The 26,952-nt window shown below is 40.0% G+C and overlaps 1 protein-coding gene and 1 long non-coding RNA gene across 5 annotated transcripts in view; one reads left to right on the top strand and one right to left on the bottom strand.

Annotated features, from left to right (window-relative positions):
- Positions 1-15,772, top strand: part of LOC311526927 — a 94,672-nt gene extending 78,900 nt beyond the window's left edge. Inside the window, exons 3-4 of the long non-coding RNA XR_014713194.1 lie at positions 6,089-6,167; positions 14,809-15,772. This is a non-coding gene — a long non-coding RNA (uncharacterized lncRNA). The remainder of the gene's footprint in view (positions 1-6,088; positions 6,168-14,808) is intronic.
- Positions 555-26,952, bottom strand: part of CERK (ceramide kinase) — a 74,813-nt gene continuing 48,415 nt past the window's right edge. For 3 of the 4 annotated variants that reach the window (XM_084640365.1, XM_084640364.1, XM_084640362.1), the window contains 7 exons: positions 20,166-20,240; positions 19,061-19,213; positions 12,624-12,729; positions 10,805-10,875; positions 6,494-6,705; positions 3,869-4,077; positions 555-2,438 (listed from right to left, as the gene is read on the bottom strand). In XM_084640365.1, the coding sequence (XP_084496491.1) occupies positions 2,339-2,438; positions 3,869-4,077; positions 6,494-6,705; positions 10,805-10,875; positions 12,624-12,729; positions 19,061-19,213; positions 20,166-20,240 (926 nt within the window). In that variant the 3' untranslated portion in view covers positions 555-2,338. The remainder of the gene's footprint in view (positions 2,439-3,868; positions 4,078-6,493; positions 6,706-10,804; positions 10,876-12,623; positions 12,730-19,060; positions 19,214-20,165; positions 20,241-26,952) is intronic. The other variant, XM_084640363.1, reaches the window with a different exon arrangement.

Genomic DNA, 26,952 nt, shown 5'->3' with positions numbered 1-26,952 from the left:
ATATGCTGTGACCTTCAGAGTCACCACCCATAAAAATAAAATCCACTGACTAATTTGCCAGTTCCTTTTTCCTTTACTTCTGCAAACAACTGTATCTCAACTGGCTTGCTCACATGCATAAAGGATGATGCATATTCTTCTGTATTTGTTGCTCTGCATCAAACTGGCTGTATAGTAACATAGTTCTACTCACTATTTTGAATGTAGATCTCCCAGATGGAAGCCTGTTAATTAATTCTGTGTTTGGCTAAATCTGCTTATGTTGGTGCCAGCTAGCTCTTGCTATCACAAACCGACAGGACAGAGATCTGGTGATGAGCACATTTTGGAGGATGAAAGAATGTGGGTAGGTGAACAGGTCAGCTACAGGTCAGAACTAAGTATTTTATAGTTCACTTAACACAACTTGTTCTGAATTTTGAAGATCTGCTGTGCAGATCAGAGCAGCTAAAAAGTAGGGGAATTAGCATTGATAAAATAGCTCAGACTCAAATCTGTGGAAAAAGAACAGAATTGCTGGAGCAGAAACTTATGACAAAAGAAAATCAGCCATATTGTGTACAACATAACTTTATTTTTCAGAAGAGTTCACCTCAATGTGTCAGAACAAAATGTACTTTTCTAATCTTGAAGCCAGCAAGATTTTAAAAGTTAATCTTTTAGTTTTCCCATCTGTAATTTTCATATTGAGATGGATTTTAGAAAAGTATTTTAAAGGAAAATTATTTGCATATGTTTGATCAGAACACTGCAGTACGAATATCATTATAGCAATGATACAGCACACCATTTAGTAATTACACTTAAACGTAATTGCCTCTATTGCAAAAAAACCCAGCCATCTATGATAACTGTACTTCAAGTGCTTCAGCAGTACAATGAAAAATTATCAGAGTTTAAACAATACAAACAGGTGGGAAAAACAAAACTACTGCAGCTAAACAACAGAAGTTTCAATAAGTTATTTAAATATGGTACTGTTAGTCGTTCAGACACAAAACAAACACAAACAAAACCTTTTATAGCAAAGCATATGCTCATCAAAAGGCAACATAGAGAGAGGGTGCTAAACTCTGATCTTCATTATGTAGGTGTGAGACTGGATAAAAGAGAATTCAGGCCAAAATCTATATTGACTTCAGATTTCAGCATAAAAGTATTAATACGCCAATTAATATACACATGTAAATAATCACTCCATATCTGTACAGGATCATCAATTTTCCCTGCTAAAATAGCAAGCTATTGACACAGTGAATTTGTGATTTATCAAAGGTCAGTTTTTCCCCATACAAAACACAGCAAATTAAGTTTTATTTTATTATTTTCCACATTTCACTAATTAAAAGTACCTAAAATCTTTCAGTCAATTAAATCACATTTAAGATGAACTTGTGGCCCCATGTTCACCTTGTATAATGGACTCTCCAAAGGACTGTGCCATTGTCAAGGAGGGAACCTTTTTGTGTATTAACTTAAAATACTTAGAAAATGTAGAATTTGCTGGTGCTTTATAATGTATTTATAATTTTTCTCTTGCCTATGCCTTTCTGGTATTATAAAATGCCCCTATGAGCTGCTTGAGAGATACTTCAGCTTGTGGTAATTGGTATCATCCAAACAGTTCACGAAAGCCTTTTATAATCCCACAGAGTTCCACAAACACTTTATAAGTGTTTATAAACACAAGATCAGGTATGCTTTATAGACAGATGTGCCTTTTATTTACTAAAATATTTCTAAACTCTTAAAATTATTACTTAAAGCCAGGAATGTATATTTGAATTGCATTGATAAGTTGCAAGATACAGTCAGAATCAAGTAATGAAAGATTAACCAAAAATAGAGATGAAGATGAAGTAAATGAAGATATATCACTACTTTCCAGTATTTAATCACAGGCAGCTATAGAATAATTCTAGCAAAGCAGATCGTTTCAAACTGACATTGCAAATATCTCATTTTGATCTACTCCAATGGTGTAATTTCAAAGGAAAGTACTCACACTACTTTAACACATCTATAATTATTACTGCAACACAGCTAGTCAATTAGTTATTTAAAAATGGAATGAACATCAGTCATTATGAAAATGTAAGCCAATTAATCCTCCTCCTGCCACACACATAATTTTGGTTGTTTCTCTGAAATATCTCCTGATGACTCAGAGAAGGTTTAAAATCCTTTAAAATGTATACAGAGGAAATAAAATATTTATAAAATTATATTTTAACCGTCAAAATGCTTTCCAATTTTAAAATATTTGTTAACTTGAATGAAATTCATATTTACTCAAGTAATTTTCTTTAACTTTTTTTTAAACAGCCTGGAAGGATATCTATAGTAATTGCTCAGCTGTACTCTGGTTGTAGATAGCTTCATCATTAGAGTTCTCCTCTATTCCTCTTGCAAAAAGTTTCATTAACTGACAGTGAACTCTGCAAAATAAAAAAATTATGTACTGAAGATTTTTTTAATTTTTCTTTTACTAAGAAGTAATCACATTTGCTATGGGCCTAATTTGGAATCACTGTGCATTCCACGTAGCTGGGCTAAACATTTTATTCCGCAGCACAAAGCTATGGCCCCCTCCTGCTGGGACACTCCCCTTCTGCAGAGGATGTTGGACGGTGGAGTGCATATTCACAAGTTCACCAGCCCTGTGACCACCACTCCTCACAGAGAGCGTTCAATGGGAGTTTTGCATGAGCACACTACATCTGATTGATCACATCTGCTTATTCAAGTCTCTATGAAATAATATTTGATTCATAGATTCCAAGGCCAGAAGAGACATGGTGATTATCTAATCATTTGATTACTGTTTAATGGAACTCTGTTCTATGGACAGACTTCTGTAGTGTATTTCTGGTTCCTTTTACCAATTAAAAAAACAAACTCCAGCCTTCCACAGTCCCTCTCCCATCTGACTTGAACATTTACCTAGTTGTAAACATACTTCTGTACTTGCCAAGGCCTGAAAGTCACAAAGACCCAAAATCAGGGTACAAAGTGTCTTCATGGAGGTTAAGTAAAATGATATGGGGTTCACTCCTTTAGAGAATGTAGTTTCTATCATCTTAGTTTTATGATCCTTTATTTCTGATGCAAGTAATTTTTAACAATAAAAGTTAAGGGATAATGAATTTGTGTGGAATGTTGGTAACTTTGAGATGTATATGAATGATAACCCTCAAAATGAAGAATAACTGAAGGGTATTTTAAGATAATTTCTATGCCTGAAAATGTGGCATAAAATAATGAAAACTATAAAACACCAATATTTTGAGGATATTCTCAACCCTTATATAACCTAACCGGAAGTTTGGCAAACTTGTGATGTTGCATGGAACTAGTTCCTCACTAGCCAAAACGAGCACTCTGTATCTTCACTGTGGAATCCTGGGAATTGTGGAAGCAACTAATAGCTATATAAGCTTTTAGATGAAGCAGGAAGAAGGGGAGTGAACCATCTTCCTTTCCAACCTTTGCTATACAGGATATTTACAGTTAGTTTTACTTGGCAAACAAGAAGGCACATGAAGAAAAGCAAATGATCCCTGATGAAGCCAACCAATCATCGAAATTCCTGTCAGGATGTGATTTGAAACTGCTGTCAGATACATTTTAGTGTATTCTAGTGAAAGAGAAAGGATGCATTTAATATTTTCCTGGAAAGTATATGGTAAAAAGCAAAGGCTAGCATTCAAAGGAACTCTTCACAAAGATTCTAAAAAGCATCACGGAATTCTTTAGGAATATAATGTTATCTACTACCTATTAACTTCTTAAAACGGACTGACTTAAAAGCAGATATCTTAAAAGGATCACCTTGCTACAAATAATATACACCTTGACAGTTACTCACCTAACTTCAATTGTGGAGCTATCCAAAGTTTCTCCATCACAGTTCCAGATGCTGTTACTAAGATTGCAGCAACAAGCTGGATGGTCTCTGCAGAACTGACCAAAGCGTTTCTTTCCTACATCCTTGACATCAATGACACTGTCTTCTAAATGCTTTGATGTAAATTGAAACTTCTTTACCCGATACACCTCTACAAATGTGAAGTCAAACTACAAAGAGAAATTAAAACAGGCATTCTACTAAGTATTTTATTTAAATTAATCAGTAAAGCTCAACACAGAAAGCGGCATTTAATTTTCACTGGGCTCTCCAATTTTCCAGAGGGCTGATTGTGGCATGAAGTACAAGTGATATTTTCCTAATGTTACACAACAAGTCAATAGTTCTTTTCACATAAAACACATGGTCCTCCTGGCTTTCAGGCCTTTGCTTTCATCACCAGGAGATGGGTCCTCAAGGGCCTTTTTTCCAAAACCCTGCCCTTCTTTATGGCTAAATGGGGTAGGATCCTGAAACTATCCATAGGAGGGGGGTCCCAAAATTATTTTATGTTGTGTCATAGGGTTGCAATATGAAAAAGATTGAGGCCCACTGCCATACCAGCCTATGATTCTCAACTTCCAACTTCCCTATACAACTGCACTGACTTTTCTGCAACCCCCTCCCTCTGTGCTGTGTAACCTTCCCCTGAGGGCGGGGTCCAGTGATTGCCATATCTAGAGAAGTCCATGGCAGTAGAGGCACTGTGAGGGAGCTGAGAATGTCAAGGGTGTGGGAGGAACAGTAATATTTATTTTCCAGTGAAGTAAAATCTTCTTAACTAGCTAACCTAATTGAAAACAAATTTGGTAATTAAGAGATTGTCTTAATTATCAGAGGATTAGAGGATTACTATGTGATGGTATACAACCACTTATTTCACAAAGTTGTTTAAAATAAGCTTTGTATAAAACATTAAGGGACCAATCAAGCTGCTGAGTGTCCTCCACTCCCAGGAGGCAACTTACAGGATCTGGTCTGAAATGTTTAAAAGTCAGGCTAATGTAAGGTACTCAGTTTAGCAACTGCAACACACGGGGGAAACAATAAAAGTGAGCAAAGGGACACCCAATAAAATGCATGCTAGCAAATATCAACTCATACCTGTTAACTAGTCTATATTAATGCAGAGACATCTCAATGTATCTAGGTTTTGGTATCATCTAAGCACCTAAATCAGAGTTTCTCAACAGAGGAATGCTAGACTAATCCAGGGACTGCCCAGGACAGAGAAGATGAGCAGACAGTGATATGGAGCATATCACTCTAGGTAGGCAGAGGAAAGAACAGAGCAGGTGGTGGGGGTGGGAAGGGATAGCTGCATGACCCTGGATCCATTCTGACTTCCCACTGCAAACATGTTCCTGTGGGGAAAGCTGTGGGAAGCTTCTCAAAGCCTATTTTCTCTCCCTGCTCATGCTGCGTTCCTTAATATAGCAAGCCACAGCAGCAGCCCACAAGTACAGTGAGCAGCTTGTATTCATGGCCAGAGAGCCACCAATGGATGCCCACCCACCCACCCTGAGCAGCACATAGCCTTGTGATAAATGATGGAATAGATAGGGGGAGCAACCGGGGACAAGGAGCAAGGGGACAGGGAGGCAGGAACAAGCAAAAATGATTGAGAATAGAAAAGAAAAATAAAGAACAAGCAAGATCTGGGTGTGGACAAATGGAGGTGGGAAAGGAAGAGAGGGAGAATGGTATGAGGGAGTACAGGGCAAGAAGTTTTAGCCACTTACGTTGGGGAGAGGAGTGGGAATAGAAATAAAAAGGTGGGCCTAAATAAGCATTTTACAATGAGGTGCACCATTAATCAACTGTTTAGTCAATCATCCACACATGGCATTAAAGTCATTTGTCTGGCAATCATTCCAGGTAAGTCGGCATGCTGGCAGCCATAGATATGATCTCAGCACCCGAGCTAAGATTTCACCTGATAGTACATTCTAAACAAGACAGGCACACTTCCCTTGGAATTAATCCTGTAAAAATGTAACAGCATAATGCGAGAGAAATTTTGATGTAGGACAGGAAAAGCTCATATTCTAATCATGTCTGGTCATTGAAGATCTTTCAGAAGCCTGTGTCATGCGCAAATTACAGTTTTGCTAACTACATTCTGACAATTTACATACATTATGCAGTTTCCAATGAGTAAATTCTTCCTCTTCATTTCAGGTTCTGAACAGTTGTGTGATACTGCTGTGGGGCAGAAGTTCCTGCATTTCAGTGTTTGGTGAAACAAACAAACAAACAGGTATGTGCCTACAAGCATTTGGGGATGAAAGGATTTCAAGTACTAACTGTATTCAACAGAAATTACAAGGGAAATTTTACAAAGGCCTAATGTAATTACCAAAATTGGAATTTGGCTTAGGACACCCTGGGTGAAGTCCTTTCTCTTATGTAAAATGTCACAAGATCTTCGATGGTCACGTGGACAAAATATTTCATCTAAAATGCATAAATGCTCTTGTTTATCAGTTCCACCACTAATGATTTTTGTGCCAGATAGTTTTACCAGCATTTAGATCCCCTTCACACCCTGAACAGTACATGGTGTTAGAAAGAGAGAATACATACCTGATCATCTTGGTTTGTATGTCTGACGAGATACCTCAGAAAATTGAATCTGGAGCATTTGCGAACTAGAATGAGGTCAATAGAGCCATCTGCCAAGTGAGCTGCTGGTGAAAGGCCTTTAGGACTCCGTGGACAGGCACAGCTCATATTGACTGCATTGATGGCCAGAAACTTTCCTTTAATAACCTTCCAATCTTCTCCTCCTTCATCTTCTGAAACACAAAGTCAAGCATGTCGTTAAGACTATTACCAATATACTTACAGGAGGAGTGAGATACAACCATGCTTAGCAAGTTTCAGCTATTTAATACAAATTTTAATGCATTAGGGATATGTATCTAACGTAAGTAATACAATGTATTTTGTATATTTTACCATGAATTCATACACAAAGTTGATATTGTAATATTTAATACTTCTTCCTACTAAGCATTCTTTTATGAGTCTGTAGCACCAGAATGGTACACGCTCTTCTCCCTTATATCATAAATGTTTGACACTTCTACCACATGAACGTCAAATTCAGATTCCATATACTCCACATTCATGGTCATGGGATTAACCCACATCAAAGCAAAAAAAAAAAAAACCAAAAAGAAGTGGTGCCAACTGAAAAAAGGGAGCAAGGGGAGAGACAGCAATTTTTTTCAGTTTTAATTTCAATTTATTAATATATTTATTTATTAAGATGCTGATCCAGGAAAATTAAGGATGTGTGCATGTGGTGGTTTGCTTGTTCCCTTCTGTTTTGATTTTTCCCATGCCACAAAATGTATTCAAATCAATTTAAAAAATGTGGGAGGGAGGATAAATGATTCAGGGGTCAGTGACGGCTGAAGTTTTGAGGAGGGAAAGAAGGAAATCTGAACGTTTTTCTGGCATCGGCAGTTACATGGGATTAACTGAGGGCAGAATTGGTCCCTGTGTGGTATAATAAACCTGCCCAGGTAACTGAAAGACAAAAATAGTAGAGAAGCTTGTTTTCATCCAGACCAAGCTCTGGGTATTAACAGATTATAACCAGACTCAGTTTAAATGTCTGGATGCATCAATTTCACTACCAGGTAGCAGTATTTTTTTCCCCCGACACAGTGGACTGTTACGCTGGAAACGCTGCATAAAAATGGCATTTAAAAAAAATGTAAGGAAAAAGAGTCAGACATGAGAAAAATAAGTTAAATTGCATGTTTTAGTTTTAAGATTACATCTTTTCTGCCTTATCCCCTCAATTAATTAAAAAGGCCATAAAAGCATTTTTAAACATCCCTTCCAAATATAAGTCGATTCAAATATTTAAGAGAGACTCCTCTATACAACCATCTACCCAGTCAAAAGATGCTTGGAGACTACGGTAATGAGCACTGTTTTAAGAGCCTACCTAGACAGAAAAGCAGCACTACAGATGATTAGGGTACAGTATATTAAAGGAAATATTAAGGAACCAACAAAGAAGATAAACTTGGATGATCAAGCTCAGTAATATTCTGTATCAATGAAAAGGGGGGAGATGGAAGCCATGCGACATATCTACTTGTAGGGATTCTGCAATACAATATTCTTCCCCTCTACCCATTTTGGTAAATCAATAGCTAATGGTTTTCTTTCTGAGTTGGTTTTCTGTGCCTCAAATGTAGTATTTTAGGACCTTCATTTGTACTATAATTCTGATATTCTTTGAACAATTTGATCAAATGGTGCCACGCTTGTTTTAGAGAAGAATTAGCCTGATCATGCAGCGTGAATAGCTTGTAAGCAAAAGCAGTATCTGTTGCGTGTGTTGGATTAATTCTGAACTGATCTTCCTCCAATCTAAACAGCAACAGAGAGACAGCGAGAGCCTGAGGGAGATATTTCTTGAAAGCAAATGAATTTTTCTAACTTCACTTGAATTTTCCACTTTTTGAATCTTCCACTCACCAGATTCGTTGGCAACTGAACTAAGGGAGACATAGCTACAGGATGACTGAGTGTTAAACATGGAGATGTTTCAGAGTATTTGATTGCAATATTCATTTGGGCCTTCCACAGGTTGCTGGAAGCTGCTGAAATTACTTGTGCAGACACAAAGAAGTGCTAGTACTCAATATTTGCTCAGCACCTGCACAGATACTTCTACATAGAACTGAGAAATGCATTCAGTGCTCAGCAGTATGAGCAAATTTCTAAACCTGTGCTGAACTGAGCAGGGAGGAAGCGAGCATGACGGAGGGTAGGGAGAGCAATCCAGTGAATACAAAGCATGTGCGCAGTGGCCACGAAAGCTTATGCTCTAATAAATTGGTTAGTCTCTAAGGTGCCACAAGTACTCCTTTTCTTTTTGTAAATCTTTTTAGTTATTTTTACTGCAAACCAAGACTAGCAGATGATTCTACTTTGCTTATTAGTTTCGCTTAGAGAAGAGCTGGGACAGCCATGAGGACCAGCTGCTGACAGTATCTGTGTTCTAAGAAAATAGTAATCTGCACAACCAGAAGCTTAATGCCTCATGACACGTGCTGGCCACAGTATTCCTGGCTCACTAGCTAGCAGGTCCCACTCTCTTGAGCCAGTGTTTATTGGATCATAACTAACATAGCACCATGCTTAGCAGCCTTCATGATGACCCTGAACTGCTCTTTCACAACTGTCTTCTAAACCCTTGCAGGGTTGAGTCTTTGATCAACACATCAGATAATTTTCTTCTAGTGTGACATGACACATTACCATCATCTTCCCACTTCTTTCTGCACATAAAGATGCTGAGTTAATGTAGATTTATAAGGAAAAACAGAAATTTGAAACAACCACTGAACTTTAATAAAGTATGATAAGCTCCTAAAACTGATGAAAATAAAACACTTCCTCAATATCATGACACATTTTTTGCAATTCCATCTTACCAGGGACTAGGCAATGTTACAATAAGTTACATAACCATAAAGAGAAACAAGAAAACCTGTGCCCTTGGTTTCAGCTGTATGTGGGGTGCATGTCCATAGGAAGAGCAGTGGTACGAGATACTGAATGAAAAACTGCTAAAAATGCTTCTTCGCTCCTGATCATGGGGATTCTGGGCCTGATCCAGTGCCCAGAAAAGACTCCTATTGCCTTCAACAAGCACTGGCTCAGGTACTCTGAGCAGGGTTGGTTCCTAGGCATAAGTCAAAGCAACCTGAGAGTTCTTCTAATTTACTACAGCTGCTAACTATCTTAAGGGGTTGAAATAGCAGTTGGGGATCAGTGCAGCCTGAAAACATCCCAACTCTTACACTGGCAGCAGGAGGTGGGCCTGTCATATAAGTTGACACTCTTGGTGCTAAATATGCTAGTTTTATGACCAGAATCTACCAGCGATGTTGCACAAAATGACTGCAATATACTGGATGCTCTGGTCTACTATGTTTAAGGCCTTGATCCACTGAAGTCAGGCTTTGGATCAGGCTCTAAGGAAACAAAGAAGAACAGAAGTAGAGGTCTGCACTGGAAGTCTGTCCAAAAGACGAGAACACTGAAGAAGGATTTCCATGAGGAGATTGAGGCGGGGCTAGTTTCCAGTCAAATGGAATGCACCCATTTACATTAGTCTGAATTTGGCTCTGCTAGAGGCTTGAGGTTTGCCAAGACGGTAGAGCACAAGTGAGGGAATAACAGGCTCCAGGAGAAGTGATGCAGCCAGGAGCAGAGCTGCACAGAGCCTTGAAGGGAAGGAGCAGTAGTCTGAAGGTACTGAGAAAGAAGACTGAAAGTCAATGCAGGAATTCAAGGAGTTGTGTATGTGTGTAGAGGGGGTTGACATGATTGGAGCACCAGATGAGGAACACCACGTAATCTGTACAGAGAACTGGTAGGGTGTCACTGAGAAAGATGTTAAGTAGTTGTTAACAGTCCATGTTCACAGCATGATACTTACAATTTTTAACTGTTTATTTAGGATGAAGTTTAGCTCTGACAAAGTACAAAACCTTAACTGCTATCTGCTGAGAAATCTATCTAGGAGGCAATTCAGCTTCCACACTAGCTCAGGGCTTGCCAATTAATTGTTATTTTGTGATTAAGAGTTCAGATGATTTAGGATTTAGTTGAGCCCACAAAATAAACTCTTCTTCTCAGGCAGGAGAAGCCTGATCCACTAAACTATTCAAGGAATTAGTATATTTATTAGGAGGATTGTTGGAGGGTGATCGTTTCTTATGGTTTTTCTTTAAATTCTTCTTTTCAACTTGAATCCTAGTTTATAATAATTAAAACAAAGTGAAATTGATCTAGGTGTTCAAGAATTTTTTTGAAATGAAACATTACACATTCTTCACATTTATCACTTCAATATGTTACCGTTATGTTCTAATCCATAATTCTTCTGTTGCTCCTCTGGTTGTTGCTTACTTTGCCTGCAAATGTAACACCTGAAAAACAAGAATATTGTTCAGTTTAATTTTAGTATGTTTTTCTCAACTATTGAAATAAGTTACTTAAATTATTTTACATTTGGAAAATGTTATTTTTACCACAGCCTACATTCATTGTTCTTTAGCATATAAAGATTCCACGTGCTTCAAACAGAGTTCAGTGCTTGGATTTACACTAAAGAAATCTGTGTAAGAAATACCCAATCCCTAAAAGGGATACATACACAGTAATGGATTATTTTAGTACTAAACTATGCAAAAGTCACACTAAAACTTTTATTTTCTGCTAGTGATCAGAATCAAACGGAGCTGCCATTCCAAGAGACCTGTAATGCACACCCAAGAGTCTACAACAGAGTACAGATAACAGAATAGGATTGTGAGCACAAGTGCAGTATGATTCTCTTCCCCACATCCACACCATGGTCCCATTCCTCCAACTGGATCCACGCAGATGGATTCTTGTGCCCATGTAGACCATCACTGATTTCAATGATGATCTGTCCTCTTGGATTGGACTGCAGGACCAGGGCTGTTGAGAGGGGCACATTAACAGCAGTACCAAGGGCTGAGGAAAGTCTGATCCCCAATTCAGATGACTTGTTTTTTTAAATATTTGTTTGGAAACTCTTGTTTAGCTTTTACAAGGTTTTTTAATTTCATAATTATTTTTAGGTTCAACATTTTTAAATAGAAAAAAGTGAAACACCTTTAAAATGTAAGTAGAAAGAAAAATATCTGTACAAAATTATGGAATTTCATAAGGTCCCGACATGACATTAGTAGAGTGGGGATGGGACTCTCCCAGTGTAGGTCTTCAGCAGCAGGGACTGGACCCAGGATGCCTGGATCTGAAGCCATGAGCCTCTACTGTCTGAAATCAAAGACCCAGGTCCATTATCTCAAAGCAAGGAACAGATTCTTACACCTCAATGACTACTGACAAAGACAGTTCTACCTTAGAGCAAAATTATTAATAGAATTGGAAAAAAGGAAACTAGTGATTAATTAAAATATATTTGGCTGTATTAGGGGGCCCTGCCTCCAGTTAATGTGGGGTTTGAGTTTTGCAATTTACTTCAATGGGAAAAGAACAAGTCCCCAGACCTGAAACGACTGAACCATGTATGTAGTCACATTAACCTCAAGAGTCATATTGTGATAACTGAAAAGATTTTACCTCAATGGGACTACTCACATGCTTACACCTTTCCAGGATCTGAAGCCTCATAGTGTAATTACTTCCTTGTTTGTAGAAGCTAGAAGGCTTTTGGATTGGTCTTTTGCTCGTGTTTACATGACATGTGTACTTGAGTGTCTCTTTGGTAACTGAGCACTACATTATTGCTTTATTTTGCTTCCTTTAGTAATGGAGGATGAAACACATCAGCTGGTCAATAGACACATTTTTGTAATGCAAACCAGTTCTAGTGTTTCTTTTTTGTTTTGAAGAGTTAACTTTGTCTACTGATTTAGGAAAATTAAGTGGTCCATTTGATAATCAAGGAACTGCACTTCTTTTTACAAAATTCATCTCTTCCATAGTATGTTTCTGGATATGGAAAAAACAAAATTGCCCTTATCTGTTCCCAAAATAAATAAATACATAAGTGTTCTGTATTACTTTTCTTTGTTAGATCATGCAGAAAATGGAAGTGAATAGTTTATCAAAATAAAGGGATCTTAGTTCTGATCCCTTTTTAAACAGTTTGTGTGTAATTACCAATAGAGATATATTAACTTACCCTGTTCTGCATTTTTTTTTATCTCTTGGAGATCCCAGTGTCTGTTTTGCTGGTAGAAAGGAAACTGTTCCCTCATAGTAATGATGAGAAAGAAACGTCTTGAAACCTTAAAAAAACAAAACAAAACAAAAAAACAACAGCAGAATTACATAGCTTTTAGTTGTTTTAATCGTGCATTTCATCCATCCCCTTGTTGTTCCATTTCCTCCACCAGGAATTGCAAGAGAACAGTTGCTCTTCTCAATTCCACATCTCTTTGCTATACTGGAACTTTTAGAATAGGTGGAAGGTGAAAAATACCTCTCCTTCATTTTCCTTAATTATTACTTGAATAAAAAAAATTGTGGCCCAGATTTTTAAAGCGTATGGCACTTAGCTATACAACTCCCGTGAATTTCAATGGCCTAGATGGGGCAAAAACATTAGTTTTTCTTTTTAAAGGAGAGGGGACATAAACAATACTTCCCAGGAGCATAATAACTGGATTTATAGGGTTCAAGAATGGAGAGTACAACCAAAATTAAAATTCAGTATTAATTTCCAAAACTCTCTGTGGAAGTGAGAAGCACAATATGAAGGTCAAATACAAAATTGAATGAGTCTATTCCTGGATTTACAAGCACTTTGGCAAACAGTCTTAAGAAAGGGGGAGGAGTAAGAAATACATGGATAGAAATATTTGAAGATCACTAGTTCACCCACCTTAAAAAAAAATCAAACCAAAACTTATTTTTTCTGGCCAATATGATTTACAGAATTTAGGAAAATAATGTTTTGGAGGTATGGATGCTTCCTGCACATCACTGTAGTTCCACTGCTCTTTCAAGCGCAACAGCCTCATTCTCTACAGTTAATCCAATACCTGGCTCCATTTTTTTTTCTCCTTGAAACTCTAATATATTTTCTATAAGAGGAATACTTGGGTTCATTGGTTCCTTTTCTACCCTCAAATGTTGCATCTTGCCCTTACTCCTTGTAGCACTAACATTACTTGTTCTCAGACAAAAAACATTCCCAAGCTCTCCCATTAAAATTGGTTACTGAATGTTAAGGTTGATATGTGATATCACTCTTACAAAGAGCACATTAACAATAACAGTGCTATTAGTAAAACCTGGACAATAACTATCATGGAAACTATCAGATGTTGACATTTAACAAATTTTGCTTAATCTGTCAGCTTCCATAGTGTGAATGGAAACAGTTGTGATGAATAATACTAGGAACTTTGTTCACTTTACTCACTGAGTTAGCTTATCAATGAAATTTTAGTTATAGATGAGGAGGTTACCTACTTGTAACTGGAGGTTTTTTGAGATGTGTGGTCCCTATCTGTATTCTGCTATGGGTTACGCATGTGCACCATGGGCCCACAATCAGAGAATTTGAAAGTAGTGTTGGTTGTTGCGCGCATGGGCCCTGACTCACATCATGCCTCTGACTGAGGTGATAAAGAGTGGGGTGGACTGACTGCATATCCAGTTCCTTCTCCACCATGAATCTGACAGATCTGAAGTGGAAGGGAAGGAGGGCAGGAAGTTGAATACAGATAGGTATCACACATCTCAGAGAACTTCTAGTTACAGGTAAATAAATTCCTCTTCTCTTCTTCTTTGAGTGATGGTTCCTATTGTATTCCACTGTGGGTGACTGACAAGCATTCCAAGTGGGAGGAGGGTGCGAGGATGAGGATAGAAGGGTTGTGTGGAGGGCCGCCATTCCAAAGGAGGCAGCTGCCACTGCAACTTGCACCAAGGCATAGTGTGTTGCGAACATGTAGGCAGAACTCCACATGGGAGATTCTCTGGGTGGAGAAGGCCTGTCTCCTGATTCTCTTCTACCACAATAAACAGTCTAGGGCAGGGGTCCCCAACACGGTGCCCGTGGGCACAATGGCGCCCACCAAGGCAGTTGTGTGCCCCCACAGGACAATGCACTGCCAAAATGCTGCCGCAGAGCGCGGCCACCCTAAAGCCGCCCGCCAAAATGCTGCCGAGAAGCATTGCCGTTTCTCAGCAGCATTTTGGCGGTGACGCTTCTTGCTGCTGCCGCTTCTCAGCAGCATTTCGGCGGTGGTGTGTCCAGCACCTGCCACAGTCTTCTGGGAATAGGAATATGCTATTCCCACAGAAAGGCTGGGGACCACTGGTCTAGGGGACAACCTAATTGTTTTTGTTCTCTGCAGGTAAAGGGCCAAAGCTTGTTGGACATCGAGGGAATGGAGTCTACATTCTTCTGCAGATGTGTGTGGTTATGGAAAGAAAAACAGCTAAGTGAATGGACTGGTTAATATGAAACGGGGAGACCACTTTTGGTAAAAATTTCAGGTGTCGGCATAAGGAGACCGTATCCTTGTGGAATACTGTGAATGGCGTTGTGACACTATGCCCCATATTCTTCATAGAGATATTATTAGGATATCATTATGACGTAACTATGATGTATTTTATGCAAGATAGGTCATGTAAGATATCGTTGAAAAGGTTATGATTCACTGAATATGATTATCCTATTTGTATGCATGTATCATTTTGGTATCTGAAATTAGGAATATTGTCTATGCAGCTATTACAAATGAGTTTACACCAGGGGAATGCCCACTAGGCAGAATGTAGTCAGTCTAGATGGCAGGCTGGAAAGAGAGAACAATAGGACTTAGAAAATGCTAATCTCCCACTGGGAAGCCTTCCTGAGGACGCTACAAACAGTCTCTGAGTTATGGCTGCTATGACCCTACAGGGACATATGACCAAGTCACCTAGTACTGGATTCCATCTTGAAATACCATTGTTTTTCAAATGAAAGGCGTGGGAACTAAGCCTGGAGACAAAGGGTTACCACCATATGCAAAAGCTATTTATGGCAGGGGAATGACATCATCGTGGTTCATCACTGACTCCCCGCCCAAGAACTCCTAAAAACACCTGAGAAACAAGGACTGAATTGGGAAGAAGGGCTGAACCCAGGCTAGAGGTATTTCTAGCCTGTGAAAAGAATACCTGGGGTTTTAAGCTAAAAGCAAGTGCAGTTTGCCCTCTAGAATCTCTGCAAATTGCCTAAATCAACATTTAGGGTGAGAATTTACTCCTCATATCCCATCTCTTTAGTATATTAAACTTAGATTGTGTTTTTGTATATTTGCAAGGCAATCTGCTTTGATCTGTTTGCTATCCCTTATAATAACTTAAAATCTATCTTTTCTAGTTAATAAACTTGCTTTTGTTTTGTCTAAAATCAGTGTGTGGAAATATAACTCAGAGCAGAAAGCTGCTGCATATCCCTCTCCAGATTGAGGGACAGGGCGAATTTTAAGAGCTTACGCTGTACAGCTCTCTGTGCAGTGCAACGCGGTACAATTTTGGGTTTACCCTCAAGAGAGGGTATGCGCCTGAGAAGCTGGTAAGTGCCCAAGCTGTATAGCTTTCCCATGCAGGGGCTGGTCAGAAAGCCTGTCTGCATGTTACTACAGCTGGGTGTGTCCCTACCTGTGTGCTGGTGAAAGTGGGAGTGTGTCTGAAGCTTATCACAGCATTACAGGGTGGGAGCCCAGGCTGATGGGTCAGGGGGCTCAATGGTACCCCAGTTCCAGGCAGCACCCCAAGGGGAACCCATCACAGGTGTGTCTGCCATGATTGCTCCAAGTTCACCGATACTTCTCCCTGAAGTGATTAGATAGGATGGAGACCTTCATGGAGAGAAGGGATATGGAGCAAGACACCATTAGTTCAAAGGATGAGGGTTTCATAATACGGAGAGTACCAGATTCAGGTCCCATTGAGGCGTGATCATTTCGAGAGGGGAAAAGGTTCTTAGGAGGCCTTTCCAAAATCAAGCGTTAGCATAAAAAAGAGTAACCCTCCACAGAAGGATGGGACATGCTAATCACCATCAGGTGGACTCACAAGATGCTGAGGGAGAGACCCAATGTCTTTAAAGATCGAATGTAGTCCAGGATTAGGGAAACTAAGCAGTTTCTGGTATAACACCTTTATGTTGTACCCAAGACGAAAAGCATTTCCATTTAAGTCCAATAACATTGTCTAGTGGAGTCTTTCCTACCTTTAAAGTCAATGTCCTCTGCTGCTGAGGAACATATGTATTCTAAGGTTGATGCCCATCAAATACCAGGCCCTGAGGTGGAGAGATTGTGGATTGGGATGCTTAATCCTGATGGTGTACTGGGTGAGAAGATGAGGGAAGTTCAGGATGGTAATCGGTGGACAGGATGACATATGCAGGAGATTGGGGAACCAGAATTATCTGGGCCAGAAGGGGGCAATCCGAGTGACCATCTCCTTGTCTCACTGGATATTATGTATAACCCGAAATAGAAGGAGCAGTGGACGGAAGGTGTAGTTTATTTGGTCTGACCAGGAGAGAAGGAGAGAATTGCCCCAGGAGCAGTAACTGAGGGCACCTTTGAGCAATATATTGCTGTTTGTCTGAGAAGTGAATAGGTCTCTGTTTGGGGTCCCCCACTGCGTGAAGATGCATATAGCACTTCTTCGTGAAGTTCCCACTCATGGTCGATTGAAAAGTGTCCGCTGAGTGAATCTGTGATCACATTCTCTGTCCCCAGAAGATAGGCTATGGATAGAGTGATCTGATTGCTGATGCACCCGTTCCACAGACTGACTGCATCTGTGCATAGAGCGGTAGATTTCGCTCCCGCTTGTTTGTTGATGTAGAAAACAGTGGTGATGCTGTCTGAAATGATCAGGATGAGAGTGAAAGAGTGGAAGAAAGAGTTCACATACCTTCCTTACTGTTCGAAGTTCCAGGATATTGATGTGCATCCTGGATTCTCAAGATATCCACGTCCCTTGTGTTGTGCGGTTGTCCAAATGGCCTTTCCAGCCTAGCAGGCATGCATCGGTGATGATAGTTTTGTTTGGGGAAGAGGGAAGAAAGGGGACTCCCAAGCGTATGTGATGTGAGTCTGTCCACCACAGGAGGCAGGACAGTACCTTGGAGAGGACTGTCAGCATGAGGTTCATGGAATGGCGACTCACTGAGTACACAAACTGCAGCCCTGTCTGAAGGCAATGAAGGTGAAGTCTTCCAAATGGGGTCACATAAGTGCACAAGACCATATGGCCAAGTAGAGATAAGACAAGTCTTGGCTGGTACACAAGGGTTGTTCATGATGCAAACTATGATGTTGTTCATTGCCTGAAATTTGTCTGTGGGCAAATATGCCCATGCCACGATAGAGTTTAGGGAATCCTGAGGTGGGTGGAGGGGAGGAGGAAGGGAGCTGGAGAAGAAGCTGGAAGCGGTGGTGAAGATGATTACTGGGAGGGCTATGCCCCTGCTTGTCCCCCCTTATACATGCCCCTGCACGGACCAATGCACACTAATTTCAATTTCTCTGACTCCAGGCACATTGGGTTACACATGTGTAACCCAGAGTGGAATACAACAGAGACTACCACTTGAAGAACTATATCTATATACAACTTCAAGAGTTAAAACAAAGCCACTTGTTAATCACAATAGTCTGAAAAACAGATTAGACACCAGTTGTAACATTTCAAAAACCAAGTCCTTTTAAACTCCTTCCAGCTCCCAAAATCTTGAAAATATTAATTTATAACTTTCCAGGAAATTAATTTGGTATAATCAGAGTAAGTTGTCCACAATTTTGGTTATTTGAAACACTTATTTTTATCACAGATAAAATGTTAAGAAATAAAGAGACTGAAGCCCAGAGTTAAACCAGAAACTCAGTGTAACCTTCATTTTGGAGCTATTTAGGCTGCCTCTGTGTTATGATGCGCTACGTGTGCATGAAGATTCACAACAGGCTAGACTATTAATGACAGGTTTCAGAGTAGCAGCCGTGTTAGTCTGTATCCGCAAAAAGAAAAGGGGTACTTGTAGCACCTTAGAGACTAACAAATTTATTTGAGCATAAGCTTTCATGAGCTACAGCTAATTTCATCGGTTGCATGAAGTGGAAAATACAGTGGGGAGATTTTATATACACAGAGAACATGAAACACTGTAAGGAGAGTGATCAGGTATTACCAGCAGGAGAGAAAAAAAAAAGACTTTTGTAGTGATAACCAAGGTAGGCCACTTCCAGCAGTTGACAAAAACGTGTGAGGATCAGTGGGGGGGGAGGAATAAACATGGGGAAATAGTTTTACTTTGTCTCCCCACTGTATTTTCCACTGCATGCATCCGATGAAGTGAGCTGTAGCTCACGAAAGCTTATGCTCAAATAAATTTGTTAGTCTCTAAGGTGCCACAAATACTCCTAGTCTATTAATGAGATCCAGTGTGCTTGGTGGTGCCTTAGGGAATTTCCATCTGATGCAGTCTGGCTGCTATTTTTGAAAAGCTTCACAGAAGTTTACTTAGAGAGAAGTTATCCAGCGCTCCATTATCTTTAGATTTTCTACATAAAGATATAGTAATTACACAAAAGTTACCTGAAAAGTCATATCTGATCGTACCCATCCACCGCTTCTTTTCACTGTCTTTTAGTATATCGCCATAAAAACCATAGCCCAACAGTGACACAAAGTATTTAAGAAATGTATTGTTGTGATGTATGGAGGAGACATCCAGAGGCTGAGAATCACCTGTTAACAGAAATTCCAGGCTTTATCTCAGTTAAAAGTTTCTTTGTTTCAAACCTGATACTAATTTTTAACATTAAACATTTTTTTTATTGAGAACAACCTTATAAAATATGCAACAGAGAAAAAGAGAAACATTCTGCAACGCTAATGATGCCATATATTGTTAAATGAGGAAAAATAATGAAGACACAAGGAGGCCAGTGTACTAATGTACTGGCCAGTGTACTGGGGGGGGCGGGCAGAGACAATAGCGGCATCTTGCTGAATCCTACCATTTTTGAAGTTGCTTAATGTAATGTATTTGAGCTAATTCTATATTTTAGCATAAGCAAAAAAAAGCAATACTTAAAAAAATACAAATATACACCTACATTTAATATCCTAGGCCAAACACTATGTCCAGAGCACATGAGGGCCCCAATTCTGCAAAGGTGTCCACAGGTGCTTAACTTTATGCTCACTTCAGTGGGACTACTCACAGTGCATGAAGTTAAGTATTTGCATAGATCTTTGCAAGATCAGGTTTTAGGATTACAACAGTTAAGCTTTCGAAAGCCGAGAAATGCTGAAATTAAGGTTGCATGCAAAATCTTAACACTGCTCTTTATACTTCTGCATTACAATAATTTTAAAGTACATAATCATTTATTTCTTGTTTACAATATTACCAAAAGTTAAAGTTTCAGAAAGTTCTGCTCATCCGAAAACAGTCGGTTAAAACAGAAATGCTCATCCAATCTTAATGCAGCTCTCTTTAGCATCAGATAGATAGATAAATAAAGTATGAGCTGTTTGCTAGTGAGATACACACACACACACCTCACTAGCAAACAGCTCATACTTTATTTATCTATTATAATCAAACTATATTCTTACACAACAGAAATGATGATCATTCTGGATATGTTAAGGTCTTGAAAAGAAGTTAATGACCTGTAAGCTGAAAACCTACCCACAATAATATGTAGTGCTGATGTTACTGGATCAGTGACACCAACTGTTGCATAACATACGCAGTCTGTTGAACCTGTAAAAAATAAATGCTTTTCATTTTTTATCTTTTAATAATAGAGAGAATACTGCTCTATACATGTAGTCGTTCAGCTAAAAACATTCTATTCTCTCATCACTTTTTATTCCCTTTTCCTAAATGCGGAAATAGAATAAAACCAAGCAATAATATGGATAGGAAAATTATAACGAATAAATTAGAATACTGATTTCCTCTTTGAGTGAAATTTACTCCTCTCTGAACAAAGTCCACATACTTCCATTTTATGCACTGAAGAATGCTGGTTTTGGGGAGGTAGAAGCCGATTCTACCTCAGCGAAAGGACAATGACACAGTCTTTATCTCAGCCTATGGACAGGAGTGGCAGCTTCTGCCACTTTGCACCCCAAGTTCAGAAATTCCTGCTCACTGGAACCTCATTTAAAAAAAAAAAAGATAAAGCAATCCACTCCATACCAGTCAATTCACAGCATTAGGGCACAATTCCTTAGGACATAGGGATGCACCTTTAGGTATTGCTTTTTCATCACTGCGGCCTGATCTATACTACAGAGTTAGGTCGATGTAAGGCAGCTTACCTTGACCAAATTATGTCAGTGTCTACACTACAGCCTTGTCCTGCCAATGTAAGTGCGCTACTATACCGACATAATAATTCCGCTTCCGCAAGAGTTGTAGGGTTTATGTCAGTGTAGTTAGGGCGACGCAGTGTCTGTGTAGATACTGTGTTACTTACATCACTGTTAGCTCTCTTGCCCAGTGGAGCTGTGAAATTGAAAAGAAAGCTGGGCAGCTAGGCTGTAGCTGCCCTCCCTCTTCCCTGGAGAGCTGGGTGACTGGACCCTGCTTCCAGCTGGGAGCCAGGGCAAGAATGGATCCTGCTCCCGGCTGAGCGATGGGGAAGGAATCCCAAGCAGCTGGACCACGCTCTCAGCTGGGACCGAGGTGAGAAGCCCAATTGGCTGGACCCCACTCCCAGCTGGGAACCGGGTGAGAATGGACCCTGCTCCCAGCTGGGAGCCAGGGTGTGAAGTCCAGGCACCTTGGCCCTGCTCTCAGGGGCCAAGAAGCCCTGGCGGCTGGACCCCACTCCCAGGGGGCAAGAAGCCCTGGCAGCTGGACCCCCGTCTTGGCAGGGAATGGGGAGGCGAGAAGCCCCGGGCGGCTTCCCCTGCTCCCAGTGGGGAACAGGGAGCAAGAAGCCCCAGTTGGCTTCCCTCACTCCCAGTGGAGAACAGGAAGACGAGAAGCCCCGAGCAGCTTTCCACACTGATGGCGGGGAACAGAGAGGCGAGAAGCCCTGGGTGGCTTACCCCCACTCCCGGGGGGAACGGGGAGATGAAGTGGGAGGCGGCAGCTCGCCGAGAGCCAAGGAGCCTGTGGGGCATCCAGGCTTCCAGCTGGGAGACCAGGCTCTCAGCTCCCCACACTGCCCCTCTTAGGTCAGTGGAAGCACTCCTGGTGATGACGCACACCACCGAACCAAAGAGCATAGTGTGTACATGCACCACTATAGTAATCGCTGCCGTGGCTGTAAGTCAATCTAATATAGGTCAACTTAAGTTTTTAGTGTAGACATACCCTAACACATGAACGACTATTGCATGCATCATCCTCCTAGTCCACCAATCCTCACTCTTTTTTGAAAGGGCAAATTGATTTGGGGCAAATAGACTGTGTAAAGACCTTGAATATGTATTAAATATATTTAAGTTACTTATATTTTCACCCATTAATTTGATTGGGTCCTTACAGAAAATACTTGCAATCTTATTTTTTTCTGTACAAAAATCCCTTCTTTCCCACTTAAAAAAAAATTTGTTACCACAGTACAAAATTACTGGTTTCTAGACTTTGTATAATTAGTCAGTAACTTTATCTAAGCATCTGGATTGCACAAATGTTTGTCTGGAGTAAAGATACAACAAAAACTGCAAAAACTAGTAGATATACCTGTGCCTTTGTATTAAAGTAGCATATTTATTATTAATACATACTTTTGTTTGGAAGAGGAACAGCTTGTGATAAATCCAATATACTGGAAAAGAGTTGGTATGAGACAGAGGTTCGTGGTCAAAAGGTCCCCCCTGTTCTTTGCAAACAACTCTCACCTCAGATCTGACAAACTCACTACACCAAACATGTCTTACAGGATATTAACCTATGTAAGGTACCTACAGAAAACTAATAACTTGTCAAGATTCATAATCGTGAGGTTTATGTACAAGTAATATTTAATGAATAATTTACTTATATTGAAAGCATGCTTTATGGACTTGGAGTAAAAATTAGTCACCAGGGGATAATGTGTGTTGATGATGGCCCATTCAAGCAGGAGGGAGTTACCACTCTGCCTATTTTGCTGGTGATACAATACAAAGCTCAATTGTTTGGGCTTGTTCAACCCCAAGATTTTCAATGGAAAACCATCAGAGGCAACAGCAATCAATCTAAACCTCTTGACAGGGGTTCACCCTATCTATGAACAGAAATAAAACACTGTTTCAGTAGAACACTAAGGAGGGGAAGGTACCCTGAATCCTTTTGCTGTGGAGACACCTAGAGAAGCAAGGTGTTCTCATGAAAAATTAGATCCTGGTTCACGTGAAGCCAGCCACAGACTGAACTTGGGGGGTGGGTGCAGAAATCTACTTTTTAGATAACGAAGGTAACTATTAATAAGTGTAGGCTCAGGTTCACGTTTTATTATTTTGTATTGTAATAATTTGTTTTCATCACTCTCTCTTGCTTCCAGCAGAATCTTTATTCTTAAATAAACCATACAAGTGCTGTGTGTTAATCAGGGGCAGTAGATTAAGATAAAACTGGTAAACTGCTCCTGGAATTTCTGTTAGTAGCCAGTGGCAGGGGCTGGATATCACAGGGAAACAACTCAAAAGGACAAGGGGTGCACCTCATGTTAGTCTGTAAAGTGAAGTCACAAGCTAGAGGAAAGTGCTTGAGTGGCTGAAAAGCTGGTGGCATTGGGGAGCTGACACCCAACTAAATACAGGCAAGACTCTCTCATGCTCGAGGCAGTGGGTAACACGGTGACTCTCAATTCTGGATACCCTGAGAACCATTACAGTTGTTAAAACTAAATTTTGCTCTTTATAGCAGAGCAAATAATTCATATTCTATTTTTGTCCCTACATAGGCTGGAGGGTTGGGGGGGGGGAATAATTTTAGCTTTGTGTAAATAGGTTTTGCTATTTTGAAAGGATATAGTGAATTTTTGCTAAATATTTAGGTTTTATAAAAACAAATGTTTACAAAATCTAAGCCCAAGAGATTTGTTTCCATGCATTTTTAAGATTCCAATAGGACCGGTTGTTTTTTTTTAAAGTAAGTCCCTGTTGTGTTTAAAACTCAAACAGTTCAGTATTGTACAAACACCTGTAAGCCTGCAAGTGAAGTTGACTAGAAAAGCAAAGCGTAAAGAAATGAAATTGACTCTAGTTTATTTTCAGTCTCCTCATTAATGCAAAGAAACCCAGCACACACAGTGAGGAGTATGCCTGATTTTTTCATCTTTAATAACCAAAGGTGTTTGCTGCAGCACAGATATGGAGGTTTTATTCAAAATGATTTTTTTATGTGACAGCATCCCTTTAATTTTCAGCCTCTCTTATGTACATGTATAGATATTTAACATACAAAACACATTTAGCATTAGAAGATAAAAGCATAAGAAGATCTATTCAATAAAGGAAAGCTATTTTATGCTGTTTGAAGTATTTCACAGGATTAATTTAAAACCATAACATAAAGGATGTATAAGATACATCCAATTTTAGCTTATAAAATACTGTGATTATTTCCCTTCAGGTGAAGAACCAGCTTTTAATGCAGACTGAGCAGGAGGAAACTTGCCTATGGGAGCCCAAACAAGGGTTAGGAATGTGCATTGAGAAAGATCAAGGAAGATTAAATTAGCCAAGTCAAAGATAAGATCTTGCGAGGAACCAACACCTAGGTGAGACTTGCTAAGGGTCTGTAGGCCCTTCTCCTCCCCAAACTCCTCCAAAATTGATAGCATAAGCCTTGAAAAACACCTTTGTCCACCTGCCTGTTTTCAGACACAGCACAGACAAACTGGACAAAGGCCAAGTCAGACTACTCCATTTTCACAAGGCCAATTCAGACGCTGAGAAACATGCCAAAGGATGAATGATTCATGGATTTCAAATCTACTCTCCATTCTTTTTTTTAATCACTTCAGAGGAAACCAGGGAATACATGCTGGTAGACAGGGGCAGGGAAAATCCTTCCCTATCTCTCACTGTCCAGGAGACTGTCATCACCACGTCCACTTAAGGACACAAGAGAGGAGGCTGCTCCATCTCATATGAACATTTTGCAGAAGCTGGCCACAGTGATCAAGAGGTTTTAATGAGTAAGGCCCTGACAGCAAAAGGAGGCAAACACACATAATGGAATCACACTCCAAAGGAAACAGTAAGTGTGATGGAGGGACTTTTCTGTGAGACCAGCGCATAGTTCAGGACACATTGTCATGGGCAAGTGGTTTGGCACAGCACACAGAACTCCAATTTCTCTTTTAAGGTGGTGACAAACGTGATGGATGGCAGATGGTAAGGAGCCAAATTTGGGGCTTCGTAGTAGCAATAGCTGTTCAGAGATTTGGCATGTAGAAATGCTATACCAAATCTTTCCATTTCATTTTGCCTGCAGTTTGTGGAAGACCCTGATGCATGCATGAACTCTATCATATCTTGGTTCAGTTAGGGAAGAAAGCAGATGACCCTCTAGTTATCCTCTTAGTTAATATCATAACTGCTTGAAGATCTGAATAGGATCTGAGCATTCAGGTGTGAATTCCTTGTTTGTCACTTAGCCTTTCTGCCTTCATCTAGGTCAGGGATTTTGCAGTAGCTGAACAGAAAGTTTAGTTCCATATTCAGACCTGGTCTAAGCAGATGGAACTCCAACAGTCAGTTAGCCACACAAGGTCTGAACAGTAAACAGCAGTGTGAAGCATTACTAATTTGATGCTCTCAGGTACTAGAGTATAGCCATCACAGAGAAACAAAACACTGATACAGCACATGGATGGCCCACTCCTTTAATAATTCTTCACATCATTCCAAGAGGGTATTGTGATGCTGACAAACCAGCTCAGATTAGAATCAATAGGCCAGTTCACCTGTCTGTAACCTTTAAAGGCATGTCAAGACGCACTGCAATTCAATCGTGTGTAAGTATCAAAGGGATGTTAAATGGGCTAGCAGACACCAGCTCCTTCACTTGTTTGGACAAGAAATCAAGGAAAATGGTGTTTGTATGCTTAGATCTGTCTATATCCTGTACTTAATTAGCCTTACGATCAAAGTTGTGTATATACCGCAAGGAACTAATGAATATTTCCTGTATTGTCCTCATTTATCTGTCCATGTTTTAATGAATGGCCAGTCATTGCCTAATGTAAATCAGTGTAATTGAATTATTTGTGTATGCATGGGAAGTAGGTAGTTAACTTCAAACCAAGGGTCTTTGGCTTAACACTAGAGACACTCTAACTGTCTGCATTACCTATACTATGCCAATAACCTTTACCAAGCTGCTTCCAACTACAAATACTGGACCATGGGAATGATCCTGCTCTCTGATTCATTTCTGGACTGCCTGAACTCTGGGCGAGCAGCGAGAGATCTACGCATACAGACAGAGATCCTCAGAATTCATTTTTGGGAAGCCCTGTGGACTTATGAAAAGATTCTAACAGCTTCTACATCTATGCTATCATTTGGACTACAACCTCTAATTCACCTGTAATGTATATTATTTGCTTTAATTTCTTAACTCTCATTTCAATTTTTAAATTAATAAATCTTTAGTTAGCCAATCCTTAGTAAACTAACACCATTGTTTTGGGTAAAATACTGAAGTATCCAGTAACCAGCGGTGACTGATTGGTATTTGGAACTGGAATAACCTAATATGAAGTGGTTTTGGTTTTAATAACCTTACATCATAAAGTCCAGTTTGCCTGGGTGATAAACAGGGGCCTGTATTCCATGGTAAAACTAGTGTAGTGATCCAGGAATACTCTTATTACTGGCTTGGTGAATTTGGGGGTATTTGACCTATGTTCTGACAATCTATCCTGAGTCAAATAGCTGCAGAGGGTGTCATTTAGTGGTTTGCTCACAATGTATGTAAACTGTCTTGAGAGAGAATGACTGCTCACCACATGTTCCTAGCCCCGAACAGTTACTTGTGGTCATGGTTCGATCAGGGTACTACAATTGGCCATCTGTATGAAAAGGTGCTCCATAGCAATTTTATAGGTGTATGGCTTCAGTATCCAAGGCTCATGTGGTACAGTATACCACTGCTTAACCAAATAGTATGTGCAACACAGATTTTATCTGGATAATTAGGAGTTCAGATAATTGAGGGGGCAGAATCCATTCAGCAGCAGGGTAGCCTCCCATGTAACCAGGGGCTTGCTCTCTCTCACTCTCTTCTCCTGGCAGCCTCAGACGCAGAGGTCTGCTCTGCCCCATTCACTTATTCCTATGACAGCAGGGCTGCAGAACGCTTGCTGTACTGCTCCCGGTAGGGGCAAGGTATGGGGCAGAAAAGAGACACCCTCCCCCCAGGACCCTGCTCTGCCCCCTCAACACCAGTGTCTTGCTCCTGCACCTTGCACCTGTAGGGATCGGGGAGGGAGGGGGCAAAGGGGGCAGCAGCCCTATGGCAA

Source organism: Lepidochelys olivacea (genome assembly GCF_965140295.1).
Source record: "Lepidochelys olivacea isolate rLepOli2 genome assembly, chromosome: 1".
Classification (NCBI taxonomy): Eukaryota; Metazoa; Chordata; order Testudines; family Cheloniidae; genus Lepidochelys; species Lepidochelys olivacea.
Note: the sequence above shows the minus strand (reverse complement) of the source record. Positions and strands in the feature narration are given on the sequence as shown.